Source organism: Alosa pseudoharengus, unplaced genomic scaffold (assembly GCF_046254945.1).
Source record: "Alosa pseudoharengus isolate Yale_2024_CS ecotype anadromous, Long Island Sound unplaced genomic scaffold, YU_APseudo_1.1 YU_APseudo_1.1_scf_17, whole genome shotgun sequence".
Lineage (NCBI taxonomy): Eukaryota > Metazoa > Chordata > Actinopteri > Clupeiformes > Clupeidae > Alosa > Alosa pseudoharengus.
In genome coordinates, this window is record NW_027468640.1 from 10304003 (window position 1) to 10316024 (window position 12022).

Genomic DNA, 12022 nt, shown 5'->3' on the forward strand with positions numbered 1-12022 from the left:
TTCGCCAATCTGACCAACGAACCGGGTGACGTTTGCAGAGCGACACGAAAACTCCAGGCATGAAACTGGCTGTAAAACTTGTCAACGAAACGTATCGCAAAAGCACCAATTTCCGCCCCTTTTGTTCAAAAATTCTAAAACAAAGATGATTTTTAATACTTCAAAATAACATTTGATAAATTAACCTTACATTTTTCAGTAGCCATGGGTGTGTAGATTTGAACAAAATCTGGTTTGGTTCTTAACGGGAGCATTTACTGCCTTAAAAGTCCGTCACAAAATCAAAATTCCACTGGAGCTCCAAGCGGATTTGTACACGCATCCTTACAACAAGGTTTACAGCTCTTCAAGATACACTTATGGGGTGGGGCTTGCGTTTCTTTAGAGATCCGCCATCTTGGAGGAAAATTAAGTGACACATACACTAAAAGTGACGTTCCATAGCATTAATCAGCGGTCTGGAGAAGCAATAGCATCGAACGATTTTTGCAGGTTGTGCAAAAAGAAAAACATGAAAGTGAATGGTATTTTCACCCACTCGATCAATTTGTTTGCTAACCTAAAAAATACATCGTAGAGAGGTTAAAGGGAATTGGATTGATGGTCGTGAGAGAGACTTTGCCGTCGCTTCTCTATCGTCATCGTTTTAAACCTACCAATAGCGCGCCAGGTGGATAAGCCAGTTTGTGATTGGTCCCGGCAAAATTGTAACGGAAGCAGCAGAGAAAGATGCACAGGTCTCCAGCCTGAGCTGCAAGGCGAAAAAGAAGTCGCCGGCAGATCAGGCTGGGTTTACCCAGTCTACAGGCCAACTAGACGGAGAAATAAAAACAACTACTGTCTGCAGCTGTCTGCGCGTCCGCAAGGGAGCGTGATGAAGGCCTTAGGTTCAGCCCTTAGTTCTCCTGTCTGTGTTTGTGTAGGGTACAGCACAAACAGTGACACTGCAGTGCCTGAAGTGAGAGAGGCAATGTGTTAACTCAGGGTTAGCATGGACTGCTCCAGATGTGAACGCCAAAGAAAGAAACAAAAAAAATCAGTCAAAACGTGCAATGAAGGTATTAACGAACAATGGAGAATGATCAATTCATTTTACTATTCCCAGTCCTGGGAAAAGAACGAACGAACACACACACACAGTCACACTAATTGCTAGAACTAAACTTGTGCTCAGTGCTTTGGAGTCTATTGCAAATCATTCCCCTGGCCTTTGCAGATACGAAAGATAGAGAGAATCACGTCGGTCTCCCACAGATACAGAGAACCTAAAGACCCAAGACAAAGTGAAGGGGGGCGGGGGATCAGTGAAATAAAAAGCATCTATCTCTTTGCCTCTCCACTAATTGGACTTGTGAAGATTTAGCGTGAACGCTAACAGGAAGTAGCGGGTCAGATTTGTAAAGTTAATAGGAGGAACGAGCCGCCCTAAGCACACCCCGCCACCCTCTTACCCCCCAACTCCCCACCCACCCCCGCGAGGAGAAATACATCAAAAAACCAAAGACCAATTTAGCAGTTTAATGGAAGTCATTAGTCTGGACGTAGGGTGGTAGTGTTAATCACTCTACAGTCGTGGCCTTGGAGACCTCCATTCTTTTCCTCCATTCTTTTCCCTCCCTCCCTTTCTTTCTTTCATTCACTTTTTCTATCCTTTCTTTTTCTACCCTTCCCTTTTCTTTTTTGCTTTTAAGCATCCTGTCTTTACTCATGCAGGGGCTGTACAATCAAGCATCAACTGAAGGGAGAGAAAAAAAAAACTCTTGAAGATTAAATTGTGACTGTATGAGTCAGATTGAGCTTGAATTAGTCTAGAAGGGATTGAAGTGGAACTTTTTATAGTTCCAGGTGGATAAGAACTTTCTTCAAAGGCTATTTCTGTTAGTAAATGGGGGGATAGGGGGCATATCACAGCTTTTGTAGGATAGAAGCCACAGTCAAACAAGCCCTCTGAGAACCTTCAGCTCTTCAGAGCAAGCTGAAGAGGCAATGTAAAAACAGCAGCAACACATCACACCCAGATTTAGTGTGGGTTAGGGTGGGCCAGGTTCATAGCTGGACTGGACACACTAGCCTATTGTTTGAGAATAGCCCTGATGCACGGTCCGGATATCATCAGCCAGAGTAGCAGACCAAGCTCCTGATCCAAAGCATTTGTCTGTTTATTGCGGATGGTCTCAATCTGTTGGCTTTGTTTATCCCTAGAGGCCAATGACATAAAAACAAGTATTACCACACACGTCCCCAAAGACACCAATATGTCTGTCTTTCATATTCAGACCCCTTCAGGCAAACAAACTTCACCACAAAGGGAAGCACAGGCTCAAGAGGGAATCTCAAATCCACCCTCTCCTCTCTCAAGATATAAATAAACTCCCACTCCTAAATTTGTAATATCACTGAAGCACCCTTAAAATGCTCAGATTATCTCTCAAGCAGGCGCATGAGAAAGGGCAGACAGCTCACAAGCAGCAAATGGGGTCGGCTTTGCCTAGCCAACCTGGAGTTAAGGTATTATTGCACTGAGCAGATATGTGTTAAAATGATGTGCCATTTGCCCTTCCTTGATCATTATTACCAGTCATTGACTGTCTATAGTTTACAGTTTGTGTGTGTGTGTGTATGTGTGTGTGTGTGTGTGTGTGAGTATGTGTGAGTATGTCACATTTTCTTGCAATGTTTTTTATGACAGTTAGAACAACAGGCAAATGAATATATGTCTTTACTGAATAAGTAAGACAAGGCTTGGTTTTCCTTTGCATACTTAGTATTGAGTGTAGTGCATTGTGGTAAAGTTTGGGCTCAGTAGATCAGCCTTTTAGTGATTACATGAGCACGCAGTAATGAGGCATGCTAACGTCTAACAAACAAACAAAAAATATCACATGTAAATAAGTTTATCAGGCACTAGCTTTTCAAAGTAGAATAGTAGTTCGGTCAGTAATGGTATTCAGTGTCTGATGTACAAGTAATGATGTTGTTTGCCATTTCTGCAATTGTTTGTTGTGTCTATCGGTTCTGCTAACATGAGAAGGGAGTGTTCTAAAAGATCAAAACAAGTATGAGTCCAAAGTCAGAGTAGTGATCCTTATTGAAATTTCGGCTTTAAACTTTTGAAATATCAAGAACCAATATATAAACAACTGCCAGATTGCCAGAAATTCACATTCTAAATAAAAAAAATTTAAAATATTAAAAATAGAAGTAAAAATGTCACTTCTCAGAAAAAAACCCCCTCCAACATCTCTTTTTGCTTTTTCTAAGACATACCCTCTGCGATTGGCACTGGCTGTGTTCTGGGGAGTGCCAAGCACGAGCAGACACTGTTCACCTTGAGAGGACTCTACCGAGCTCCTCTCATTTGGCTGGCACCACTGCTGCTTGGCACGCACTCAGAGTGCCAGCGCACCCGCCGCTCGCCCGCCAGAGCTCGTTGTGATTCATCCTGAAAATGTTTGGACAGGGAACTTTCTATAAGTGTGCTCTTAAAACGTGGGGGGGGGGGGGGGAGAGGAGACAAATCACCATGGGGGAACGAAAACGTCACCCGGCTTGTAAAAGAAGAAAGGAAATAAGAAGCAGACTTCCACTCGAAAATCACACTTGCATGCATACACACACACACACACACACACACACACACACACACACACACACACTCCCTGTCACACACAGCAGTGCTGATGCAGGTATATAAGAAAAAATGGAGTGAGTGGGCATAAGTATAACGAGGAATGGGCTTTCGTTATCTCTCTGCTGAGATTTTAAAATACCCAGAGTGCTGTGTGAGATAGTTCTCTTTTTTGTCTTCCCTCTTTCCCCTTTTTTTCCTCCACGTGTTCCCCCTTTCCCCATGGAAGGGGAGAGGAAGTTTCCCCCGGAGACATGTGTGGGGTTTTTCAAGTGCTGTCAAGTGAAAAATTGACAAGTTGAAAAGTGATGAAGTAATCAAACTGAGATGGAGGAGGAATTATGAGAGGAGGGACAGAAAAAGGCCATATTGCTCGGATCGCACATGAGAGAAGGAGGGAACTAATAGGCCTCTCAGCATGTAATAGTATAACTCAGTGGATGTGTGTGTTTATGTGTATGTGTATGTGTGTGTGTGTGTGTGCACATGTGTCTGTGTGCATGTGTGTCTGTGTGAGAGAAGGAGCGGACTATAGGCCCCTCAGCATGTACTAGTATAACTCAGCGCATGTGTGTGTGTGTATGTGTGCGTGTGTGTGTGTGTGTTGTGTTTGTGTTGGAGTGGCCCTATTTTTGAATATCGAGGTTATCTAAGGATACAACAAAATAACAAAAATGTGTGTGTGTGTGTGAGCGTATTGCTTCTTGGGAGCAGCGTGTTTTAGCAATGTCAAAAACAATCAAAAGGAAATGTTTCCATTCCTCTTCGGCTCAGCGGGAGGGAAGACTACCGTGATGGGCCACAAGTCTCACACCTCTTCTGCGTGGTCAGTTTTATTGCTCTGAAATCAGCAAGTATATTTGGGGTTGAGTGTTGGTTGGTTGTTGTCAGTGGGCTGGGCAAGACGGGGCAGATTCCCACAGGTTCCATATCTGTCAGGTAGGGTTCAGTGATGCCCAGAACTGAATCATGGGAAATGTAGTTCTCCAAGGTCAGATGCATGTAGTTCGCACTGATTTGTTTTTTTCCTTGGGTTAGTTTCTTAGTTATTTTTGTTTATTTGTTTGTTTGCTTGTTTGTTTGTGTGTGCCCTGCCCTGTGCTCTTGTCCCATGGTCACATTCACGTCCGCGGCCCCGGTTTCGGCCGGCGCTAGGAGGCGGCCGTCTTGGTCGGTGCTTCTTTTTTGCTTTTCTGGTGGACGGGCGAGTCAGATGTCTTGGCCGTTTTCCGTGGAGGGCTCTGCTCTCCGATCTCGTGCAGTGAAGGCTCTCTGTACATGGCCACTGCAGGACGAAGAAAGGGAGATCAAGAAAGAGACAGAGAGAGAAAGAGAGAGAGAGAGAGAGAGAGAGAGAGAGAGAGAGAGAGAGAGAGAGAGAAATATCAGTACAGAAAAGAGAAACAAACAACAAGAAAGAAACGAGGGAGAGGGAAAGTGTGGAAGAAAAAGACAGAAATAAAATTGGATTGCGAAGTAGACAGAGGAGTGGTAAGAATGCCTCTTGAAGCAAAACAATTGTATGCATTTTATATTAGATCAATAAGACAATACAAATAATAATATTGGATCAAAAGCACACTAGCAGGAGTATTCTCTCAAATATTCCCACCAATAGCCAAAAACAGCAATAGGCAAAAGAAAACCCTCAAAGACACTCTGCAAAAGCATTATGGCCAGAGCTCTTTGGGAGAGACCATTTACGACAGGAGCACTGTTGTTGCTGAGTATGTTATTGTCCACTCTATCTCTCTGTCTTTCTCTCTTTCTCTCTATCTGTCTCTCTCTATTTTAATTTCAAGAAGTTTTTCTGACATGACATGTTCTTGTGTTGACAAATCAGGTACAGACAGAGAGTCAGAGGAGCGTTTCTTGTTGTTGACTATTTACGATTGCCAATTAAAGTAAAATTAGGTCCTGCTACTAACACAACAACAAGACAACACCACCACCACCAACAACAACAACAACAATGTTAGGTAACACTTTATAATAACTACACACAATTCATCATTTATTAAGCCTTCGGTACTTATTAGTTAATGGTTTGTTTATCATCAGTAAAGCATTTGTTCACACAGTTATAAATAGTTTGTTCATAGTAAATAAGCCTAAATCTAAAATATGTTTATACATTATTGTTAATACTTAATACATGATGCAATAATATGTTTTTGATTAAGTAATATTTTCATTATTTAACGGTTGTTACATACACATGCACTAATGATTAGTTAGGGTGAGGATACATATTTTATAAACCACTTCCTAATACTATAATTCATAATTAACTCAGAAGTTACAAGTGGTTAGTTAATGATATTTTGCGAGCTCATCTAAAGTGAGGACGTTTTATGCCTCGCAACACATTTACAAATGAGTTATACAGTTTACACACTTTCACCCAAAGCGACTTACACGTCAATGAAATTAAAGGGCAAGGCCACATTGGTGGATGCCAGGGTTTGAACCAACTTTATGGGTTACTGCATATTAACCCTGCTCCCTATCCACTACACTACCTCTGCCCAGTGGTATTATAACAGTAAATTAAAAAATATAATATAAATATGTGTGTTTACTATGAACAAACCATTTTTAACTGTGTGTAAACATGATTTACAGATGAGAATTAATGTAGGAATAATGCTTTACAAACGAAGAATACAGCATTTAATAATAGTTTACAGATGTTTAATAGCAGTGTGTAGTAGAAGATAACAGAAACTCTTGCATAATTTCTATCTGGGCCAAGGTAGTGTAGTGGATAAGGGGCTGGACCAGCATGCAGTAGCCTGAAAAGTTGGGGGTTCAATTCCCGGCTTTCACTGTTATGTCAATGTGTACGTCACTTGTCTGCTAAATGAATGAATGTGAATGTAATCTTTACAACTCATTTGAAAATGTGTTGCAAGGCATAGAAAGTCCTCACTTTAGATAAGCTCACAAAATATCATTAACTAACCACTTGTAACTCCTGAGTTAATCATGAATTATAGTATTAGGAAGTGGTTTATAAAATATGTATCCTAACTAATCATTAGTGCATGTGTATGTAACAACTGTTAAATACTAGAAATATTACTTCATCAACAAAATATTATTGCATAATTTATTAAGTATTAACAATAATTCATAAACATATTTTAGATATAGGCGTATTTACTATGAGCAAACCATTTATAACTGTGTGTACAAATACTTTATTTATGAGAATTAACATAGGAACAATGCTTAACAAATGATGAACAAAGCATTTTGTAATAGTTTGCAACTGTTTTATAATAAGAAAATGATTTCATTATAAGTGGTTGTTTCATTACTTATTAAGTATAAATAATGTACTTACAAACATATTTTTTGGATAGGCTTATTTACTATGAACAAACCATTTATAATTGTGTGAACGAATGCTTTACTGATGATAAATTATGTATGAACAAGAAATTACTAATGATGAACAAACCATTAACTAATAAGTAACAAAGGCTTCATAAATGATGAATTGTGTGTAGTTATTATAAAGTGTTACCCAATGTTATATTATATTATTGATATTATTGTTCATTTGTTCATATTCTGTAAGTCGCTTTGGACAAAACTGTATGCTAAACACAATAATCATAAGCATATTTTCTATATCTTCATGCTTTATCCACGCATCCAAAACACACAGTAGAGGGGGTTTGGGTGGTACTCCTCAACCAGGCAGACGCAGTCCATGCTGCTCACTGTGAAATAAACCCTTTAAAGCTTTCAGAGATTTTTAAAGAAAGAATATTCAGTGAATCTGTGAATGGATTCAGGTTAAATAAAGGGCTTTGCCAACACATGCAAACAGATTAGGCCAAAACAGCTTTAATACTTTTGAAGATGTGCTGTATGATTTCAAGGAAAATTAAGATGGCTACAAGAAAACTACAATGGATAGATTTTAAGGACTTTGTGGTACTTTGGGTTTGGAAGTTGCTGGGCTTTTTATTATCAGCCTATAGTCTGCTTTGGCTTTGTCTGTTGTCTCTTTACTGTCTGCTGTGTCTTTGTTGTATAGTTTATGTCTGTTGTGTCTGTGTTGTATGGTTTTGACATGGCTCTATATTGGTTGTGTCTGTTGTGTCTGTGTTGTATGGTTTTGACATGGCTCTATATAGGTTCTGTCTGTTGTGTCTGTGTTGTATGGTTTTGACATGGCTCTATATTGGTTCTGTCTGTTGTGTCTGTGTTGTATGGTTTTGACATGGCTCTATATTGGTTCTGTCTGTTGTGTCTGTGTTGTATGGTTTTGACATGGCTCTATATTGGTTCTGTCTGTTGTGTCTGTGTTGTATGGTTTTGACATGGCTCTATATTGGTTCTGTCTGTTGTGTCTGTGCTGTATAACCAACCTTCTATGAGTTTTGGTAGGAAGTGGGCGGCCCCCTTGGTCTTCTTGACCCGGTTGCCCTTCATGACCTGGCCGTCGCGATTGATGCCGATGTACCAGGCCCGTCCCGACTGGGTCTGCCGGTACAGGATGGACGAGTATGTCACATAGTAGTTCTCGAACACACACTCCTTAAATTTACACTCCGGCGTAAAGTGTTCCTGCAGTGAGGAAAGAGGTGGATACACACAGACACAGACACACACACAGACACACACACAGACACACAGACACACACACACACACACACACACACACACACACACACACACACACACACACACACACACACATAGAGAAAGTAATGGGTTAGCAAGAGTAATTGTGAAATACACACACCATAAACCTACACAGTTTAATGATAGCACTCTTGCAGAGGCAGGCCATACCCATAAGAAATAAACACACACACACACACACACACACACACACACACACACACACACACACACACACGACACAATGCGTTTGCAAGATTTGTTCCTCACACTTGAAATCCAGCATGCACTCAGGACTAACAAATTTCTCAACATATATACACATACGTAGACACTACGGAAAAGCATACATATATACACATACGTAGACACTACGGAAAGCACCCACAGAACTGTGTGTGAGGCGTGCGTCGAGCATCGCAAAGTTCAAACAGCTTGTGTGTGCTGGCTGTGTGATAGTCTGTGCTGTGCTTATTTATATATTATGCTGTGTTGTATATATTTATATATTTCTTTGCCATCTGCAGTGGTTCAATGGGGAGTGTGGCAGAACGGCCCCCACCACTCAAAATGACAGCAACGGTAGGAACATCTGTGTCCAGAGCAGCGGAACATTATCTCTCTCTCTTTCTGTGTGTGTGTGTGTTTGTGTGTGTTTGAGAAAGAGAGATAAATACACACAAACACAGGGACATACATACACAGACATACATAGACGCGCACACACCCACACACACTCACACGTACAGTACACACAGGCACACACCTATGTGTATGCAAACACGAGTGTGCTCACACACACACACACACACACACACACACACACACACACACACACACACACACACACACACACACACACACACACACACACACACACACAGCCGTGGCCTACTGGGGTTGCCGGTTCGAACCCCGACCAGCAGGCACGGCTGAAGTGCCCTTGAGCAAGGCACCTAACCCCTCACTGCTCCCCGAGCGCCGCTGTTGGTGCAGGCAGCTCACTGCGCCGGGATTAGTGTGTGCTTCACCTCACTGTGTGTACACTGTGTGCTGTGTCTGTTTCACTAATTCACAGATTGGGATAAATGCAGAGACCAAATTTCCCTCACGGGATCAAAAGAGTATATATACTTATATATACTTATACTTATACACACACACACACACACACACACACACACACACACACACACACACACACACACACACACAGACGTTTCAAGACGTTTTTCTCACAGACAGGAGAGTATGTTTAGTTCACTGACTTTATCTTCCCTCAAGCACCCCTCAACACCAAGCACCACACACACACACACACACACACACACACACACACACACACACACACACACACACATTTCTCTCTATCCACCACATTCTATCTCTTTCTACCCCTCCTCCTCCATCTCTCTGCCTCCACCTCTTTCCACCCTCTCCGTCATTTCGTAACCTTGTCAGGGAACAAACCAATTTCCACGATTGATTTGGAGCCTTGATGTGGCTGGTAAACTGGAAAGAGAGAAAGAGAGTGAGAGAGAGAGAGAGAGAGAGAGAGAGAGAGATAGAGAGAGAGGGCAAGAGAAGGGGGGGGGTAAGTGAAGGGTGAGAGAGAAGAAGATGGAGAAGAGAAGTAGAAAGAGAGAAAGAGGGGTTTAGAAGAAAGAAGAGGGGGAAAGAGCAAAAACAAAGGTGGAGTGAAAGATAGATGAAAGAAGATGAGGAGAAAGAGAGGGAGAGAGAGAGAGGTATGAAGAAGGAGGGAGACAAAAAATGAAAGAGGTGAGGGAGGAAGAGCAAAAAAGACAGGAATAGATGGAGGGCAAGAAAAAAGACAGAGTTGGGATGGAGAAGGACTGGGAGAGATAGGGAGTTGGCAGGAAGAGAAGAAAGAGGGAGGAGAGAGGGAAGGAGAGAGGGAAGGAGAGAGAGAGGAGAAAGGTTTAGAGGAGGATAGAGAGGCAATGACTGAGGAGCTCATTGCTCTGTTCTATGTTTGTTTGGACTGCACATATATCTGTCACCCTGAGCAGAGGAACTGCGCTTATGAGAAAACACACACACACACACCGACAACCACACACACACACGTGCACACACGAACACACACGCACAAACACACAGTCATATGTTTTCGTGTGCCTGTGTACAATCTTGCACGCACACACACACACACACACACACACACACACACACACAACCAGACACACAGTAATATGTTCACATGTGCCTGTACACAAGTTAACAGACACACACCCACCCACCCAAACACACACACACACTCACACACACACATACACATATTTACAGTCCATGACTAATGAGGGAGTAATAAAAACCTCATTTGCTGTGGCTCTGAGTCTTCAAATGTGACTTAGTGATTCAGACACACACACACACACACTCAGAGGAGGAGAGTGATCCATCACACACACCTGCTATACACTGTCATCATACAGTGCCATCCAACAACCCGGCTGCATCTGCTATTGCCACCACTGGCAGCCGACATCTTAATCCTGTCAGCCCAACAAGTGTGTGTGAGTGAGTGTGTGTGTGTGTGTGTGTGAGTGTGTGGGTGGGTGGAGGTGTTTGTGCAGGTGTTGTGTAGCTCTTTGTGTGTAGGTGTGTGTACCTGAGAGAGAGATAGAGACAGAGAGAGAGATAGAGACAGAGAGGAGGCTATATAAATCCTGCAGCACCTGGAGAAGAATATCTCACAATGGCAAACAGCAGGAGCTCACCGCCTCTCCACACAGTTCAGTTATTCATTAATGAATTAAGTTCACTTAATGGATGTTCCCTGGAGGGTAGGGGGGAGAGATGGAGGGATGTGCGATTTTGTGTGTGTGTGTGTGTGTGTGTCAGTGTGTGTCTTACTCTGTGTCTGTATTTGGGGGTGTTTCTGGCTGTGAGTATATTTCTGCATTAGTATGTCGATATGTGCAAGTGTGTGCATATATGTGTGTGTCTTTTTGTCTGTGTGTGTGAGTCTGTGTGTGCGTGTGTCTGTCTGTATGCATGAGCCTTCCCTCTCTCTTTCTCTCTCTCTCACATCTGGGAAATCCCCAAAACACTGGAGATTTTTTTTTTTTAATACCTTGAGGTCCTCCTCAGCACCTTAGCAATTAGCCTGCTAATTAGGACCCCTCTGCATAGGCGTCCACCGCCGTTGCCTGCCCCCCCCTAATTAAATAATGAAGACTCCTGGGTGGCATTTTAAAGGAGGGCTTCTCTGGGGGCCATCAATAAATAACAGCCACCTCAGCGCAGTAAAGGGTGGATGGGGTGAATACATAAACAGGGGGAAGAAAAAAAGAGAGAAAGAGATAGATGGGAGTGCAGAACAAGAGGGAGGATGAGGGAGAGAGAGGAGAGATGGAGAGATAGAGAGAGAGATAGAACGGAGAAATATGGATGTGGTGAGGTTGTTGAGCATGAAACAGATGTTAAGAAAGATGGAGAGAAGGAGGAGAAGGAGGTGAGAGAAAGAGAGAAAGAGAGAGTTAGAGAGAGAGAGAGAGAGAGAGATAAAGAGAGAGGAGAGGCATATGGAAATGGGTGGAACATGGGGGAAAAGACAGAGCTACAGAGAATGAAAGAAAGAGGATAAAATGGATAGTACAGGGACATTGAGAAGGAGGGAGGGAGAGAGTGATGGGATGAAAGAGAGACAAAGCATGGAAGAGATGAAAATGGAAAGAAAGAGAGAGAGGGTAGAGGACAGATGAAAGGGTGAACAAGAGAGAGAGG

At 42.4% G+C, this 12022-nt stretch overlaps 1 protein-coding gene across 1 annotated transcript in view; it reads right to left on the reverse strand.

The window, feature by feature from the left end:
- Positions 1-4779: 4779 nt before the first annotated feature.
- fgf11a (fibroblast growth factor 11a) overlaps positions 4780-12022 on the reverse strand; it is a 122561-nt gene continuing 115318 nt past the window's right edge. Inside the window, exons 4-5 of the mRNA XM_076288568.1 lie at positions 8014-8212; positions 4780-4913 (exon numbers count right to left, since the gene is read on the reverse strand). Of these exons, the coding sequence (XP_076144683.1) occupies positions 4780-4913; positions 8014-8212 (333 nt within the window). The remainder of the gene's footprint in view (positions 4914-8013; positions 8213-12022) is intronic.